This window comes from Zeugodacus cucurbitae, chromosome 5 (genome assembly GCF_028554725.1).
Source record: "Zeugodacus cucurbitae isolate PBARC_wt_2022May chromosome 5, idZeuCucr1.2, whole genome shotgun sequence".
Classification (NCBI taxonomy): Eukaryota; Metazoa; Arthropoda; class Insecta; order Diptera; family Tephritidae; genus Zeugodacus; species Zeugodacus cucurbitae.
The window spans coordinates 953,528-973,335 of record NC_071670.1 but is presented as its reverse complement, the minus strand read 5'-3'; the positions used below and the strand labels follow the sequence as shown (position 1 = coordinate 973,335).

The following is a 19,808-nucleotide window of genomic DNA, read 5'->3' as shown; positions in this document are numbered from 1 at the left end:
ATTCCATTTGTTCTGACGATCTTAGTTCTTCGAAAAAAGGATAATGCTATCATGCTCTGTGGTACTTAAAGTAAACTCCTCCTCTTCCTCTCGAGCTCTTAAGCTTCACCAAACCATAGTGTTAAAAGACCACCTTCGTTTTCTTCAAAAAGCTGACCAAGCTGCGTTCTTCGCATAATCATAAATTTGTTTTATGTTTTATGTAAACAAATCATAACAGTACTTTTATAACTCGTATAATGTATGTACACATGTATCGAGGCGAGGGATATTGATATGCACACATAAAAATTGTTGTAATCATCGCAAAATAATAGCGCCAACACAACAATGGAGAGAACGATGTGGTGGCGGTGAGTGGAGGTGTGGAAGCCTTGAAAAACTAAAGTGCGAAAGCACACAAAATCAGTTGCGTAAGGAAATTATGTTGAGTGCGGGGATGTGAGGAAGCCATTAAGTCGAACTCTACTCAATCATCGTCGTCTGCTCCAAGACTCTGAGTGCTGCGCGTCTTGCGGTAACACACCGTGTGCTTGATTGCATAACTGTTAGAGCGCACAGAAGCTGACATTCATCGGAATAATCGCATCTAACGACTCACGTGTAAGACATGATGGAGCGCTGAGGTGCGCCTTAATGGAAGATGAGGGGCGGGTGTGGAGACACATTGTGTGTTCGCTGAAATTCGCTGTATGGCGAATGAAAATTTTATTGAAAGCTCGTGTGGAATCTGCGCTCAATGAAATCCGTTGGGTGAGTGTGTGGGTGGCACTGGCATACAGGCCCTTCGTCTACTTCTTACACCGCTGGCGTTTTGTTCGGCTCTGTGGCATTATACTCATAAGCATTTCAATTTTCCAATTTCATATGTTTAAGCTGCCATGCCGCAGCAGATAAGTATATATTTCTATGCAAAAGCCACAGCAACAAGCATCAGAAGACAAGCGGTATTTGGCTTTCCGCGCACGTGTTTGCACTCACACTTCAAGCGACACCCACACGTCTTCAAATACTCTATACGAGCACATACGCAAAAGTTTTCCATACACGAGTCCGCGTGGCATGCAACGCTCTTACGAGGCGCGCACCACAATCCAGCCACTCAGACGCCCAAGCGGGCACGGCGCAGGATTGTGGCACGTTGCGTGCTTGCTACAACCGGGCTTTGGCATTGTTTCCCCGTGTGTTTTGCTGACAGCGCGGCGGTGGCAGCGGCAAATGGAAATAATAATCACAACAACCGCGGAAAACAATATGAATGCGAAGCAACAAACAACAAATAATATTCACATAACAGCAAGTATTGTCGCCAGCAACGCACAACATGCCACGCTCGTTCGCCGGTTTGGCTGGCAGCACCTTTTGTGAATTAGTTTGTGTGTGGCAAGCTGCGGATGCTTGCAACAACAACCACGCCAAGTTGCATGTGTTTATATTTTATGGATTAAGCTGACACCAACGGCAACACGCGTATGCTGGAAGATGCCACAAGCGTAGGTGAGCCGTTAACACTGTGTGCGCGATTTCAAGAAATCGCTTTAGCCCCGCACTAAAGATGGCGATGGAGCATTAGAGGCACGTGAATTGAGAGTGTGGCAATGCGAGCAGTACGTTTATGTAACAGAAGAAAAATAACAACAGGAATTCCAATCTGCATATTAAGCAGGAATAGGGGTCTTGCTAAGTCGACTCCACTCCAAGCTGTGGTCTAGGAGACCTGACATTTTCCGACTTAATCCCTAAAGAGATAATGAGTGGGCTCTTTTTGGAAAAGGCTGGAAAATAATACAGAATTTGGCCACTAATATGTCTCACATTGGCGCCTAAGGTTTTCATCGAAATCGGAGCACAGAAGAGATATTCAGTTCGAGTCGAGAGGAAACCTAAAGATGAATGGACTAACTTCTGTTGGAGCACGAATTCGTCGGAAATAAAGAACGTAAGACCTAAAAACATCGAAGCTTATTCGGTCCAGTCCAGTTTAGATGACCGTTAAGCTAGCGAGCCAGTGAGATCAGATTAAGGTTAGAACAGAACGTAGATTGTACTTAAGGTTGGAATTGACAGACTGTTCCCTTAATACTAATATTGTTTCGCTATTTTGGTCAGTATTTTAGTGTACTAATGTTATACGTAATGGCATTAAGAACGACTGACTCTTCGAATAGCGAACTGAAGGAACCCGTGTGTATTTCTAAGAACTGTTTTTTTAGTTAGTGTGTTTGTCTACAAAAAAGCAATGTGCTTTGCTGATAAATCGCTCAACAGTTGTGGCAGCGAAGACACAAGGCTGGATTTTGCCTTTCCTCCGACTGCTGCCGGCTGCCACTTGATTTGGGGCAACAGCAGCTACGACAGCAATAACTTTGGAGCAAACTGGGTGCAATAGCGGGAGAAATGTGAATAAATATTTGGGGGGAGCAAAGGACGGGCGAACGACAGCAGCGCATTTGCAGTCCATTGACGTTGCAACAAACTGGCGAGGAGCAGATAGTGAAATTAAAGCAAATAGTGAAAGAAGGCGGAATGAAGGAGGAGGAGAGAAATGAAAGGGCAGGAAATAAATGGAAGTTTAAGGAAAGACGCACACGCTGCCGCTTTGTTGTTAGAATTTGCAATTGAATGCGCAGCAGTTTGCGGCAGCTATCAATGTGGCACAAAAGCACCGACGTCTAAGCACTGGTGACTCGTGTAGATGCAGATAATAAGAAGAGCAAAACAACAGAACAAAATAAAACGTGAATCGAGTTGAAAAATATGTGTAAAGAAAGCAAAAAGTGCAGAAGAATGTTGCATAAACAAGCGAGTCAGTAGTTAGAGCTCGGAGACAGCGCAGACTGCAGACTGTGTGGGCGGCCGAGCGCTTTCGCTGCTGAAATCTACTACACAAATCCACTCAAACAATTGGGATGTCAGTTGTGTGTGGCAAGTTAAACCGCATGATGATTATGGGACAATGAGGGAGCTTCGGATTACTACTTGTCTTCCAGCTGCTGGTGGCAATTGAGATTGTGTTAAGCAGAAGCTGCGCTACGTTGCCGAAAGGTTGCTCAAAGTCTGCAGGATTAGTGGGTTGTCGCTTATGCTATCAGCTAGTATGCAGCTCCGCATTTATCCTTTTCAGACTGTGGCAGCAACTTCTTAAGACTTCGGTTGCCACACGAAAAGCTCATAAAATGCCATTATACTAGCTTGCCACCGCTTTCTTCGCCCACTCTTGCCTACTACCTTTGATTTCTGCGAAATTGGCATCACCTAGAACGTGCTTAACTGCCAGAAGGACTGCCAAAATAGCAACAACTAAAAGACATTTCGTAGAATTGCTCAATCCAGATGACATTAGAAACGAATACAGTCACACACACACACAACAAAACCAACAATACGTATTTATACTCATTCAATGCCCGAGTGCTGGTCATAATCAGCAAGCGCTTAATCTCTATCGGCGATTCACAGCTTTGGCATTCATGTTTAGTCAGCCACAACAGCAGCAGATATGTACACATTTAATACAAGAAAAGCTGTCGCAACAACAACAATAGCAAAGCGAAAGTCAAGGCAAACAATACAACCAAAACCAAATCTCTGCACAAAAGCCGTGTGTTTGTATGTTTGAGTGTCGTAGCTATCTCAGAAATTGTCATGCAACATGCAACAGACAGTTGACAAGTCACTGAGCCACTGCATTGACAGCTGTGACTTTTGCCATAACCGGGTCCAGCATTTGAAGAGTGCAACTCTTAAGCAGCAGTGGGTTGTAGTGGGTCCAAAGGGTGCCGTCGGGCGGTCAGTCAACCGGTCAGCAACTGCTTTAGTTTAACTGTGCTTTGGTTGCTGCCCCATTGCGCTTTTTGTGTGGCAAGTCGACACTTTTTCTCGTCTCCGCTGCTTAGTTGTTGTTTTTCCTTGCTTTCTTCTTCGCAACTCATTCGCATTGCTGTATTTGAGGGTGTGGCATAGGTAAGAGGGGTTTGTTTTTGTGAATTTCGAATCTGTGGTTTGCTGGATGGCATCAGATTTGCGAAATCTCATGTAAATTGCGGTAGTTGATGGGGTGTCAGCTATGGACAGATCATCATGAAATGAAATGTTAAGTAAGTCGCTCTGAAGTTGTGATTTGAGCACGGAAAAGTTGAGGGGTTCACATTTTTATAAATTTTATGTAATGATTTAAACTGAACCCATACCTCTTACATAACAGCAAAATGTTTGGGTTTCCAGCAACACTTGTTTATTTAAATATTTTCCACATTTTTCTGCCGAATATCTCTTTCATATGCGCATTCTTTTAGAAATTACTTTGAGTCTACAGTTCCCAAATCATCCGAGTAATTGTCAGTTGAACACCTGTGCGGCACATAATCATTTTCCTCACTCGCATTTTTCTCAGATTTTCCGTAATTACGGCGAGTGAAAAACAATTTTCGAAATTAGAAATTATCAGCTAAAAGCAATTTTCTGCCGGCAAATGCATGCGCCGACCCAAATGCGGCATGCAACAGGGGCATGCATGCGTATACCGTACGGTACACAGTGAAAGAAATGGAATGAAGACAGGTATATATACCTGACGGCAAGGACAGAAGAAAGCAAATAAACAGCAGACGGCAGTGGAAATTTTCCTTTCTACACGCTGCGACGCGTTGAGTTATGCCGCAGCACATATAAATACACTACAACAACACTCACCTGTATCTGCCGCAGCAACAACAACATTTCTCGCCTTTCACTCACTGATTTCTGGAACTCTGCTTGCCACAAACCTGTAGTTTTTCGTTATTGTTGTTGCTTTTGTTATTGGTAATTTAATATTTCACTGTGTATCTCGGCAATAATGCGACGTCGTCTTCATTCACCGTTTATGGGCCATACTTAATGCCTCATTGGCCGGCTTTTATTTACCATATTGACCTACTCGCTTGCCGAACGCGTCTTCCTCGCTGCTTGTTTGTCTGTTAGTGTGTTGCATTCACCCTCATCGCGCTGCCTTCTCTTGCCTGTTCGCCTGTTTCGCAATGTCAAGCGTTCTTCTGGCTTTCCTCGCATTCCTGGCAGGTCCACCACTTTCGGCTTCAGTGCCTTCAATTGTGCCGTTATGACTATGCGAAGTAGTTAACGCTAAAACACTATTGTTCATTTTATGACACTTTTAGTTATAGAAATCAGGCGAATGAAAGACACACCATCAACTAACGGCGGTGAGAAGCGAGAAGAGCGAGTTCAATCTCTGCACATGTGTGAAACGATATCTTCCACCGAAAGAAAAAGTAAATAATGAAAAATCACCTGCTTTTGCTACGAACTCGTCTCTTCGCTGCCTCTGCCTCTACCATTTTCTTTGTCTCGGCTCCTTCGACTTCGTTTGTACTATTTACTTTAGCTTGAATTCCTTTCCTCCGTCAAACTTCCACACCGTCCATCGGCTCTGCCTTTGTTCGCTCTAAATGAACCGAAATGTTCGATTTGCGCGTTTGTCAATATTTATTTTGTTGCCATTGTCATCTGGTGGTGTGCGAGGTGAGCTCGAACGCATGTGGCAGGTATTAGATTTGTCAGCAACTAGCTCTCTGAGTCCGTAAGCCTCGTCCGAAGCGGCAATGGCAATTGTGCGCTCAACACATTTAGAATATGCCCGGAATGTGGCTGTGGTTGTTATTCTTGTTTTCAATCATCATATCTACAACGTTATCTCTACCTAATCTTTATGTATTTGAAAATCTCTTTTCGCATTTCCAAACAAATCGTGTCTGTGTGTGCGAAGCGGCTGTGAAAACATATTTCATAGCAATTTCCGGCCATTAAATCCGAAAAGTGGCTGTCACATATTCTCTGCCTGACATTTTGGGCTGTTAAATAAATTACTTTAATTATGTGCGCTGACTGGAAGTGATTGAAAAAATGACAGTCGGAAAATATTGTTGCCAATATTAGAACTTTGGTGATTGCTGTCATAAAATGGATCGATATAAATGTGAATGCTAAACTTTATTTGAACGTTGTGGTGGTGTAGTTGACTCCTCTGTCATTGACGGATTCTATTTATGTGTCCGTTATAGAACTCTTATCGTTACTGAATAACTGCTCTAGTGGAAATTGAAACGTTTGCTTTCCGATCTCTTCCACTATTCGAAAACTCTATTATTTTTTATACTATCTTACTACAGACACTAAAGAACTTTTGATTTGAGCTTATAGCTCTTTGGGGAGCTTTTAAAGCCTTTTTATTTCATAATATTTTAATTTAAGGGATCTTTCAAGTTGAGCTTAAAGCTATTTGGGGTTTTCGGTGAGCTTTCAGAGCTTTTTCGTTTTATAATACATTTATGTACTTTCATTGCAATATATTAATAAAATATTTATCTTCACCGCTTCTTTATAAAAAAATTCTCATCATATTTTCTTCTCTCCTTACAGGCCTCGCCGTCGTTCTGGCTCCAGCATTGTCGTTATTGATGGTGATGATTTGAAGCCATGCTTACCGGACGACTATATTAGTAGTCAGCATTATCGACAGCATTCTGGTGAAAGCAAAGAAATCGATCAGGAAATGTTGACAATGCTTTCAGTTAATCAAGATAATGGTGAGTTACAGTGCATGTAAGCACCAAAGCACTATCTCGCTCATTAATACTTTCGTTCGTTTTTCCTATAGGTCCACATCGTGAGATGGCTGTCGATTGTCCAGATAATTTTATCGCGCGTAATAAGACACCACCACGTTATCCACCACCACACCGTCCACCACAGGTAAATAGTCTTAGGCTTGATGGGAAGTCAAGAATGAAGCAAAGCACATCATCAATGAAAAAGAACTGCACCATTTACTCAAACACCCTACCCAATAAGCACAAGTGCATGCAAGCATTGAATAACAGTCCACCCAACACACTCACCTTCACCAAAAACCAGAAAATTTCCAAACAACAACACACAGACACACAATCATCATCGACACACTCTTTAACCTCATCACACAAATCAGCCGCATCAATAACTTCTTCACTGACTGACACCTCATCATCACCAACAACACCAAAAACACCACCTCCACCACCATTACCAACCACTCCCCCACCTAACTTACACAAAACACACAGATCCCTTGCACCACACACAGCTTTCATCAAGAGCTCATACAACACCGACACCACCACAGACACTAACCAGTTTTCCACACAATGTGTTGAATTATTTAACGGTAATGGCAACAGACTAATCGTTACGTATCATTCTAAATGCGACTCATCACCGTCGACATCACCATTACCAACAAAAACAACAATCACCATGTCAACAAATACATCACCGACATCATCGACACACTCCACCACAACGTACACCAAAATTGCGTTACTCAATGATACGAACACACTGTTGCAACAACAAAATTTGTACAACCAACAACATCAATTGAAATTGGATCAAATTGAAAATTATGAAAACAATTTGGCCACTGAAACGGAACGTACACAAAACGCACAACAACAACAAAAACAACATATTAACAATATGCAGCCACCAACACAATACAAAAGCAACAACAGTACACCACAACAACAGACACCGACGGCGACACACACCAGCAATGGCGGTGGGAATAAGAAGGCTCTACCGACGCCGAACAACAAATACGCCGCCACCAGCAGCAATCCGAATGGCACCGCCAGCGGTGAGGAGTTCGAGTTGGTGGCCATCGATGGTGGCTTGCTGCAACGCGCCGGCTCTTCGTCCTTTTCATCCTCGTACGAGGATTCAATCGGCAAGAGCTCCTTCGATTCCATTGCTTATTGTCATTTACATAATAAACAAAACAACAACATCAACAGTCTCAACAACAATAACATAAACAACAAACACTACAACAACACGAGTAACTCATCAAATTCATCAACGCCAACGAAGCGTGGTGGCGGTGGCATTACCGGCGGCGCTGGGGATAGCACCGGCTCGAATGGCTCGTCGCCCGGCGTCAACGAAGCGCCATTGATTGAGGGTTTGTCTGGCGGACCGCCCGAGTATGAGCTGCTGCCGCTGTCGATGTGCAAGCAAGTGGCTGCGAGTCTATTGGACCCGCCATCGGGTAAGCACCGCGAGCTGCCCGTCGATGTGCCGGACAGTTTCATAGAGATCGTCAAGACACCGCCGCGCTATCCGCCGCCACCACATCTGTCCTCGCTCTCATCGCAGTTGTCGTCGAACTCATCCACTTCGACGGCCAACACTACACTGACGCACATCAACTCATCATCCAACTCATCCACCAACAATCATACCAACAACAACGGCAGTCACACTAATGATAACTCCTTCTCGCCCACGTGTTCCTCCGTATCGGGCTCATATTCGGCGCTCGCTTCCATCTCGGCCACGGGTATCGCAACACTGTCTGCTTGCTCGCCGCTCTCCACGGATCATAAGTCAAAATCAGCAAGCACAAAGTCAACGTCCGGCTGCCATCCACTGAAACAGTTGGTTAAACAGAAGAGCTTGATATCGTTGGGTTCGCTGAGTGGCTCCGCTGAGAAATTAGATAAATCAACAGCAGCAGCAACGCAACGTCAACAACCGCAACCGCAAGTGCCAACGGGTGGCGGCACAAGTGCGGTCGACGGCTGCTTGGTGAGCAAAAGTGCTAAGACGTCGTCGTCCAAGCGCAACGATGAGGTATTACAACCACTTGTTTCACACTCCTCTGTCCACTTCACTATGTAAACTTTGAAAGAATTCTGTAATACGTTGTGCCTTCCACACTTTCCGGACGCACCGCGGTGTCAAGCAGGCGAAAACCGACTGCAACTGCCTGCAGTCTGCTCGTAGTCCCCGATTTGCCTCTCACTACTCTTTGGTATCGGCAGAACTTCTGTATATTTTGTTTTTCCAATTAATTTTTTTTTTTATTTCTTTTAGTTTGTTTCGTAGTTGTATCATCTTTGTAGTTTGCTTTAGTTTAGTTCACCTTATTTTTAGTCCTCCTTTTGTATGTACGCTGTAATTGTAAAGAGAAAATTTTATATATTGTGCGCGCATGGTTAGTTTCCAACTTTGTACCTACCTTGTCGTGCACGTCGCCGCTTGGAATGCCTCCTCTCCTGCTAACATGTCTCACATACAAAACTGTCGTGCCTTGTAAGCTCACGTGTGAACCACCTTAAGGTGCTGCTTGGTCTTATCAAATGGCTATCGCAGCCACAAAAGTCTGCTTTCACGCTCTCGTCTATCTTTTGTCTTTATTGAAAGCACTTAATCATTGCCAGCGACACTTATATTTCACTATTCTACTATACTATACTATTATCCAAAAGATGTTGCTTTAGGGAGCGCATGACGTTTTCCACTTAATAGAGTTACGAATCTCAAGCGGTTTCGCCTGTTTTGTCTCACACGCAGTCTGCGGTGCTAACGTTGACTATTTTCGAAAGCTGCTAACTGCACTCGTGTGGGTCTGATCTTATAAGCGACACATTAACAAATCGCCCTGCCATTAAATTTTTCATCCCACATTATTTCCTAAACTCTACGCATCCTTTATATGTAATTCAGCGCAAGTTCCACCTCGCGCTCCAACGTAGCATATTTTCGGCGCGTGTGCTTCACTTTTCCATTTTGTTGACAGTTATGACGCACGAAATGCTCGTGCTGCAATTGAATGCGCGTTGGCTCCTGCTGGCAACGCCGCCTCAAACAAGTGGCGCGCTGTGCAACTGTTGCTGCCACACATGTTGCGCGCGCCACAGGCGTGGCATGGCATTGTGCAATGGCTGGGGCAAAACTTTATTTTATGAGCAGCGCATACGTAATATGCGCCATTTCATCGATGTCAAGTCGTTGTCACTGCGCGCTCATAAATTCCAAATTTCCACCCAAAAAACGGGGATTATGTGTGCAAATGCATAAAAGCTAAGTGCGACAGGCAACATCCGCTGGGCAATCAAGCACCGGCGCTTACTAACGCGCGCGCTGAAGTGCGTTTGCAATTGTGTTTGTGCTGGCAGCGCACCAATTGTTGTCATATTTTATGGCAGTTTTTGTGGCAACATGCTTGTTGCACGCAGCGCTCGGAGCGCTAAATGTTGGCAGCGTCCCTTTTCAAGAAGATTTTCAACTTTTTTTGTTGATACGCTCTGGTATACGTGCTTTTGCATTTTCATTTATTCTGCGAAATTGCGACACACTTTGTGCGTCTGCCACATGTGTGGCTAGTGTCTTATTTTGGTTTGCAGCTTCCCTCTTCTTCTCCTCCGTCGCGTTCCGCTTACTTACGCTTCTGCGGAAATGCACTTTCTACGCACTGTGAATTTCGTCCTTTGCCCTCACCGAAGTATGCCACTTTGAGTGCCAATTTTTATGGCTATCATAGTTGCCACTTTGGCGCACATTAAGTTGAGTTTATGTAGCCTCATGTGTGAGTGGAATTTTTCCACATAAACTCTGGCGTTTACCAACTTAATTAGTTTAATATTCAGCATTTTCTGTAAAAGTATTTCCTGCGCGCTTTTATTTTGCATACCTTTGCTGAACCTTCAGCAATTACTTTCGCCAGATAAAATGTAATATTTCAAATTGCAATCTCGCTTGAAATCTCTGCATTAGCGCTTGAGCTATGGAAAATTAAATTTCGCATTTTTATATAATTTTGCCAGCGCGCCCCCACAGACACGTGCAGAATTTCTCATCTCCGTCAGCAGGGTACACCGTGCGCCTCCCTTCAACTGGGCGGCGCTGCCATGCCAACCGACACTCTTCACTTGAATTCTGTGTTGCCTTTCGGCTGCCGCCGGAAATTAAGGCAATCATAATAATTTTAAATGTTGCCGGCACTGACGTGTCTCCCTCACAACTTGCCCGTGAACCGTGTGAAAATAGCTTACCGTTATTGCGCATTTTGTATGACGTGTTGCATGGCAGCACATGTTGCCGATGCTTATCGCACGGACAGCGGCACGGAAGACTAAGAAGCAATATGTTTAGCTACGGCATGCATATGCATATATATAATATTTCGCGCTGCTAGCGTTCAACATGAGTGTTCGGCCACTTCGAGCGAAACTCACCGGTGCAAGCTAATCTCACGTTGCATCGGTATGCAACTGCAGCCCCCAACAGGCGGAGCAAATTGACCCAATTTTCTGCATGTTTCTGTGAGTGGTAGGCAAAAATGTAGAAAAAGAGTTCAAAATAGACAGATTAGTCATGGTGAGAAGCAGCGCCCAATTTCCGCGTAGAGTAGTTGGAAGTAGAAGCTATGAATTCTCATAAACCTTGCTAATGAGAAGATAACTATTTGAATCACAATTCGAAAGCGCGGCTTACGCGGACTTAGAGGCATCCTTTGACAGTTGAGTATACGCGCTAGGCTCTCATATATTATACGAAACGCGCTTGACATTCGGAATAAAAATGTGAAGCAATCGCTAGTACATAAACTAAATCTAAAATTAAATCCAGGTTGAGATTTTTTTCATTTTATTTCTTATATTTTGTAGTTGATCCGCGCGTTGTTTGATTTCATTTCATTTGCATTCTGATCTTCAGAAAAAGGCTTTAAAATTGTAAAATTCAGTTTAAGAATATATTAGGACTTCCTTTGCTTTTCGTTGGTAAAGTGCTCCTCTACCAGCGGCCATACTGTTACCATTTGCTACAAGAACTTAAAAACACTGATCAACACTTTTGTTTCCATTAAACTCTCACACTCGCATACTCACCAACTCGCTTACATAACATCATTCTCTCCATCTCCGTTACATGCCGAACTATCGTAACAAGAATAACGAAACTAACCGCTACTAACTAACGCTTGTAGTAATACCGTTAACTCTAACACTGAACAACACAAATTATTGTTTAATATTTTACTGTGATTTTGCTAATTGAATTTTGTTTTTCTACACGCGCGCCTCGCAGTTGAATGGCTCTGTGAAGCCAGTACCGCCGCCGCGCGATCATCTGCGCGTCGAAAAGGATGGCCGCCTGATAAACCGCACGCCCGCGCCGCAACTACCAGATCGCCGTTTGGGTAGCAGTGGTGCCGGCGCGCCTCAACAGATAGCGCAGATAGTCGAGCCGACGCTGGAGCAGCTGGACAGCATCAAAAAGTATCAGGTGAGTGCTTGAGTTTTTATTCTATATTTCTATAACGCCATTGCAAGCGCGCTTTATATGGTTTCTAGCGTAATCGTTAGCGCAGCGTTGTATTTGTCATACTATTAAAGTGCCGTTAAGATTTCCGCTATGCGCGCTGCCTAAAAGTATGCAATATTATTGCTCATTTGCAGCTGTGCGCTTTTATGTTGGCAATACATTGGCAGTAAAATTGTCGGTTTTTAGAGCGCGGCTTTGTTTTGTGCGCTTTTCATGCTTGATTTAGCATATTCCTTGCATTTGGCATATTTTACGAGCGCATAAATTTGTATTACAAAGTAGTTGCGCGTTTTGTGGACCATAAGCGCGGCGTGTGTTAGAATAATAAACTTGCAAACAATTTGTGGATCCGTCGGTACGCCTTGTAGGTGGAAGTGTGGGCGTCTTATTAGATTGCATAAAAGTGTGCGCTCTGTGTTAGTTCAGAAATTAGGCAGTTATTGCTCTTTTAAAAGTTATTTCGCAACGCAAAAATAGTAATAGAATAATAATAATAAATCTACTCATCACATAAAAATCAAATTGTTATATAAAACTTAAGTGATCTAAATAGCTCCTTACACGAAGTATTTGTCGCAAAATGACAGCCAAACAGAGCATAGAATTATGCGCCGCGCTTGAGTGCCACGCCCACTGCAGTCACACGGCAGAACGATGCAAGAACATGCAAAGCAAAATATGTAAATTGCAAATAATATAGAGTAGAAATCAAAAGTGCCTGGGAAAAGGTGCAAGTAAAAGCGTCAGAGCCAGCGCTTGGTGAATACGCGAGGCGCGCGGTGCGGGCGCATTTGAATAATGCGCACCAAGCAGAAGTAAACAAATATGGAATAAAGGCAACGATAGTGAAATGTGCAGCGCTGCAGGTGCATTGAGAAATGATATTGGAAATTCAATGGATTCAACCGCAGCGAAGAGGAACTGCTATAACGGCAACCAGCACCAGCAAATATAACTTGTAACGTTAACAATAATCGCAGGAAAAATAGCAAAATACACAACATGCGAGTTGGTTGGCGAACAGATAAATAATGCATTCCGGGTGAGAAAGTGAGGTTAGAACATAAATAATGCATGGAAGTAAGGCAGGTAAGGAAGGCGGAAGAGCAAGTGGGTGTAGCAGCAAGCAACGCTGTCAACTGACAGTTGGCATCGCAAGACCGAGTAAATAGTAGTCTAGTTCTGCAGAAGAAGCAGAGAGAAAGGCGCGCTGTAGAGAAAGAGAAATGGCTAAAAATAAATGAAATAAAAAGAAAAAACGCGCAAAAATAAATACAAATGAGTAGCGGAAATGTCACTGACGCAGGCGATATATAGTAAAGCCCATTACACTCTGGTAAATATACAGTTTGCAATGGCAACGGTGCACGGCGCGTGCTTGGAACAGAGATGGAAAGCCGGTGAGGCGCGCGGAGGCACCAAATCAATGCATATTCTGTGGTCTGTGACTTGCTGCAGCGATTGGTGGAGCATGACAATGAAAGGCCCGCGCGCTGCTTGCGGCAGGGATTGAGCGCTTCACGTGCACGTACGCCCCGCTGCAGAACTGGAGCTGCAACCAAAATAACTGGAATTGTTTGAATTTAAGTAAATATTTGAATTGGATTAGTTTGCAAAGTGCATAAGCGTTAAAATGTGCGGAATGGCGTAGAAGATCTTATGAATATTGACACTAAGATTGTGGCAAAGCTGCATTACGGAAAATGCTATGAAGTAGAACAGACAAAGAGCCAACATGAATTCTTGCTGATGGGAGAAGACTGAAAGAAAACCACCGCAGCAGTAATACAAATACAATACAAGATGGCTTATCTCATAAATTACAACCAAGTAAAGATTGTGTGGGGAGCATTCAAAGTTGGAATTGAAGAAGATTGAGAGTAGCCGCCATTCATGCAGAGATTGTGTAAGAATCTAAAATAAAAACAAAATAGTACAAGAAAATCAAACTAAAGGTAGTTAGTTACTCAAGGCAATAACTAAAATGATAACAAACTTCAGGCAGTTAACATGCAATAATATTGGGGCTTCAACGCCGAGCTTGCCACTAAAGCAGAAAGCTAACCGAAACTCTGTAATAAAATGGTGAGCAACCTTATCATATCAGAAGTAGAGCTCTGTGTCATTAGCCAGTCCTTAACACACACTTTTGGCCACTTACTTAATATGTCTTCATCCATGAACATAGCTTACTTAACCTGCACCATCTAACGACGCCCAGCGCCCGCCGACAATTAAGTTCATCGCCTGCAAGTGTCCTTACAGCCCTTAAGTGCTGCGTAAGTGCGCAATCACCTGCGTAACTATTGCGACAACTTGTCACATAAAACTGACCTGTGCCCACCTCCTGCGCCAACAACAACAAAAAGCCGCATGTTGTTGTAAGTTCCTGGCATATCAGCAGAGTCATGAATTTGAGTGGCGGAAACTTGGAGGCGCTCTGTGGTAGTTTATGCCTTTTAATAACAACAATTTGAGTCGAGAGAACTTTTCGTATAAAAATAAATAGAGTTGGGTGCGAATTACAAGCGCCCGCACGCAAATGAGTTTCTATTTGCTTTGTGTGCGTGACAGCGTCTCTGACGCAGGGTTGCTTTATGTGACAGGCAGTAAGAAGATGAAGAGGCGTTGCGTAAACGGTTGACGACTTCCGGCGGCAAGAAAAGGCAGTGGCGCTCAAACTGAAAGTAAATAGACGCTTGCTAATAATAGCGCTGAGGGAAGTTTTCAAATGCGGCCAAGGAGCAGGGAGCGCAAAATGTGTGAGCGCGTCGAATGAGTTGCATAAATGAAGAGTGACGCGCGTCGGGAATACGTTTCGGACGGCATTGAAGTGTCAAAGTGTCGAAAGTGCCAAAGCGACGGATGGAAATGTGCTACTTGAAACTTATTCTGCAAATTTGAGTTACACAAACAAAAAGCGACATTTCAACAAACGCAGTACTTCTCAAATAGATAGTGTGGCAGTGGAAACGTAGCGCAGCGCACAGCAGAGTGAGTGATCGACCCGCGGCCTACCACAATCCTTTGTTATACAAGTACATACCAAACTTGCGCTTCATCACTGGCATATTTTGCACAGAAATCGATATTGAGGACCAAGTTGGGCGCCAACAAGTAAATGTCTGCCACACCCATCCATTTCGCGTTGGTGTAATTTACACCACTTGAGCGCTCTGTCTACAGCTGCAATTTACGCGAACTACCTTACTTTATTGACCGTGTAGCATATTTACTTTTGTGCAAAAAAAAGTGTCGTCTCCACTTGACTTCGCGCGCGCGTTGTCCTTTCGTTCTCTTTGTTTAAGTGCCGACGATATTTATGAACTTGAGCTCATTTCTTACACTATTTTCGGTTGACCCATGCTATTAAGTGTTCTTCTTCCATCGTTGGCCTTTGTGCTTTTTATGACGGCGCCATCAGAGTGAAATGGCCCGGTCGTCCATGTCATATAGCGCGTTCATCAGCACATCGTTCGGCAGTGGCGAAAAGCTGTCTTCGGTCTGTTGTAGGAAATATGTGTCACAACTAGTTGTTGCTCTTATTTTTGCTGTCGTTTAGCCGGTTCTTGCTGATTCAAATGTCAATTTTTTGGCTGTCCTTGACTACAAACGAATTTGATGCTATGTCGCGCGCTTAATTTGTGTTTGTACTATGGCTCTTTTTTCTTTCTTTAGTTTTCTCCAGCAATACAGAGTGTGCGTTTTATGAGTTTTATGTTTGAAGCAGCCATGAACGGCAGCTACGCTCGGGATAATTTTAAGTGTGTTACTTAGCGCCACTGACTGATGCTTAGGGCTCGTTTCCACTTCTTCTTGCACTGAGTATTGTATAATAGTATATGTATCTATCCTTTGTAGTCTTTTTTTCACTTCATCCTCGGAAGTCATTTATTAGTCCAGGTTTTGGTTTCTGATTTTAAGAGTTTAATCCTAAAAAAGAGTTATAGAAGAATGCCGTCTTATAATTGGTTCTATAATTTAAAGACCATTCAGCCCATCCTTAATGTATTTTTGGTGCTCTCAACCCCATCGCCGACTTCATTACTGTCTTTCTTCGGAGATTATACTTTTTCAAAACCTCCAGAGTGGCCGAGTGTTCCTACAGTTACTACTAGAGTCGAGTATAGTTGTCGTATTTTGGTATTATATCTTATCTACTAAAGCTTTGACTATAAATACTAGGTATTGGACTAGTTAGGAACACCAATTCGCTTGTTTTGAATAAGCTCTACTGATTTAGACTAAGTAGTTCGTAGGTTCCAAGCATGGATGGGGCGATATTTGAATGTTACTAAGAGTTCACCTACTTCAGCGGGTACTTTTAAGTGTCAGAAAAGCTTTAGAAATGGAAAAGCTTCCCATAAAAGCTTGTTGGTCGTTGTGTGTCGTCGCAAAACCGTATACCGCTCTATTTCTGTGATGATACGGGACTTGTTAGAGAAAGAGAGGCCCTGCTTGATGACTCTTCACACTTACTGTTCACAATTGGTAATATAGAATTCAAGTTCCCCCCTTCTCCAAAAACTTCGTTTTTAAATCTATATTATTTATTTACCAACCATTTGAAACACCCTGTATTTTTGTGTGTTTATTTCACTTTTACATCCGCACTTAGTTGCATGCAAAGTGTGTTAACGCGGTTAAGCACAGCTTAATGTTGACTAAAACAACAATTGAAACGTCACCGTGGATGGATTTTTTCGGGGAACGGTCGGTCGTCTGGTGCGTTAGTTGAACTGCTTCAGTATGCAAACACAAATAACATTTGCATACTCGATGTAAGTGTGTGTGTGTAGCAAAATAAAAGAAGCCAGCCACCTGCTCTGTTGCATTGTTTACCTGTGTAGAGCTTGGACCACCCTTTTTTCATGAAGTAGAGCTCGCTCAGCCCGCTTTGACGCTTGCATCAGTTTTTGTTGTTTTGTCTGTTTATTTAATGTTGTTTATTGTGATTTCGTGAAATGTTAATTAGCTTTGCGCCACACAACCAACCAGTTCAAGAAATAATAATAATAAAAAAGCAGCGTAATATAATAACAACAAAGGCAAGAAACAGATTAAATCACGACTACTACAATAGTAAGCTTCTCGTCTTGGCAAAGCTCTGTGTGGTGTGGTAGAATGCCACATTAGTTTTGTTTTTGTATTTGTATTTGTTTATTTGTTTACTTTATAGTATTTGAATATTTTCTTTGCCATTCGCACAAAAAATGCAGTAGAACAGGTTCCACAAACAACAAAAGGCGACGGAGCAAGGCAAACAGCGTTGGGCAAGGAATGCTAATAGAGGTTCGACAATAAAGACGCTCTTCGGTTGCTTTGCACACATTTTTTCAAGCGTAAATATGTTGCTTACTGTTGAAGGTGGTCAGAGTCATGTGACTAAGGTGGGGTTTATACTAAAATGGCTTAGAGCGAAATCACTAGTGTCAACTCTAGTTCTAAAATGAGAGAATTTTTCGATAAACGGTCGAACCCTAGTCATTAAAAAGAATAATTTTCGAGTTTCCCCGTTCATTTGTCGTAAGTTTCTTCATATTTAATCTAATCTAGTATCGGTTATGCTTAGAGAAAGTAAATAAAGACATTTTGTTCTATAGGATCTAAGTTTAAAAACTTGGATGTGTTATAAAAAATGCTTCTATACATATCTCCTCACATCTCTTTATAACCTAGTCTAGTCTTCTTTTCTCCCGTAACCGCGATTTTCATACAAATATATTTTCTTTTCTCTCAAACTCTGTTATTCACAACTCCATAGACCACCGAGCGTGTCTGGGCCTATATAAATGTCGACAAAAACGTAAATAAATAAATAAGTAGCACGACCAACAACTACTACGCGCACATTGTTATTGTTGTTGTTGTGTGGTATGCTATTGAAAGAGGTTTAACCACAAAGCCACTGCATAAAGCCTGCCCAAGTGCCAGACAGCAGTTGGTGGGTGACGGCAGGGTGGGCGGTGTGTATTGTGCGCTTACCTGGATATGCCGCGCGGTGTTGTGACCGAGGGCAATGAGCGGAATTGCAATGGAGTGCAACATTACTAACAATTAGCGCGATATTAGCGCTGCAGCGTAGTAAATTCCAATCTTGGCGATTGTGTGTTTGTTTGCGTGTTCGGCTATTTAGGCTGTTAATTAAGCGTGCGCTGCGTACAATGAAGCGGTAATTACACATGCAGCAGTTGGTATGGGTTTGCCAAGCGTTCACGCATATACATACACATACATTGTTAACGCATATGCAAATAGCTAACGCTAGCGCAACGCACTCGCATGCAAATGCAACGCTGTAACGCACCTGGTAACGCACAAAAAACTCACAAGTGCAATATGCGCTCTCTCCGCTGCCACTCACTCACCTGCGGCTGTATGTTGTGTGCGCGTGTGCGCGTGTGTGAGTGGCTCACTCTCTCAACTCTCCACTTTCTTTGTTCGCTCAGCGCTCAGCCGTTAATTGACAGGTGTTCGTGCGCTGAGCAGCGTATTTGCCATGCAAATAATACACCTGCAAATTCCAGTCAATACGGATCTCTCAGTACCGTACCGATCTCAGTGCGCTCGAACATTGTAAAAATTCCGAAAAGTAAATAAAACTGAAATATCAGCAGAGAACTGAAGTACTAAAGTACTCAAACTATTACTAACTTCGATTAATTTTGCTTCTCTCCTCTTTCATTCATGCAAATCGTGCGAAACGTTTGCTGTTTTTTGGCTGCTAATCAGCCTTTTATCACTCATAAATATTTTACATTTTACACGGTTGAAATTTTATCGCCGCTTAACAGCTTTTTCGTGCTCATGTGTTGTTGCTTATTGAATATTTTATGTTATTGTAGTGGAAAATAAACAGTTACGTCAATCGTTTGACATTTAAATTGCCTATTCTGCTGGCGTCACTTTGTTAGATTACAACGCGAAGTGTAAATGAAGCGCGAAGGACGACTATGGCGATAAAAAATGTAATGGTTGGTTCAAAGTTCTCACCTTTTCGGAGAAGGGTTGAGAATCCGAGGGGTTAGTACTCTCTCTAACTTTTCTCAAGTTTTTAAGGTTCTGTCAGCTTTGGTTGCAGTCTTTCGTGCTTCTTTTGTGCTATTCCAATAGCTCCAACGCTCTACCCTGGTCGAAATTGGCTTCATGACTGAAGATTCCCACCTATAACTTCTTAATATTCAGAATTCGTGTGCTATATAACCACTATTCCCCTTTCATGTTGCCTCTTAAAATCTTTCATTTATTACATTGAAAGATAATCAACTTCTACTATTTGACACACCAAATGCAACCTTGTCATCTGCGCTCGTCACCAGCATCGCTGACGTCATTGACACTTACTCTCACTGTTGCACTCTTTAGCTACGCTCTCCCATCACACTCTTAACCGCTTGGTGAGCCATGTTTTACGCCATTTCTGGTTGTTGCTTTTGCATACGTGTGATAGACAGGTTAATGCAATTTAAATGTGCTGCCGTCACTGGCTGAACATCACTGGAAAAATTTAAAACACGTTAAGTGAATAACGTATGACCTTATGTGTCTAGTTGTGTGTGTACTTATTATATTTTAATGTTGTTATTATCTTCTTGGTGTTGGTGGTGTGTGCTGGCTGATTGAAACCAGTAAGCCACAGCTGTCGTAAGCGCGCGGAAAAATGT

General features: G+C 42.9%; 1 protein-coding gene across 4 annotated transcripts in view; it reads left to right on the top strand.

The window, feature by feature from the left end:
- Mpp5_1 (protein PALS1) overlaps positions 1-19,808 on the top strand; it is a 132,622-nt gene that overhangs the window by 94,664 nt on the left and 18,150 nt on the right. For 2 of the 4 annotated variants that reach the window (XM_054232190.1, XM_054232192.1), the window contains 4 exons: positions 6,418-6,584; positions 6,656-6,750; positions 8,422-8,667; positions 11,908-12,105. In XM_054232190.1, the coding sequence (XP_054088165.1) occupies positions 6,551-6,584; positions 6,656-6,750; positions 8,422-8,667; positions 11,908-12,105 (573 nt within the window). In that variant the 5' untranslated portion in view covers positions 6,418-6,550. Of the gene's footprint in view, positions 1-6,417; positions 6,585-6,655; positions 6,751-7,518; positions 8,668-11,907; positions 12,106-19,808 lie in introns of all 4 variants that reach the window. The other 2 variants (XM_029040463.2, XM_054232191.1) reach the window with 2 other exon arrangements.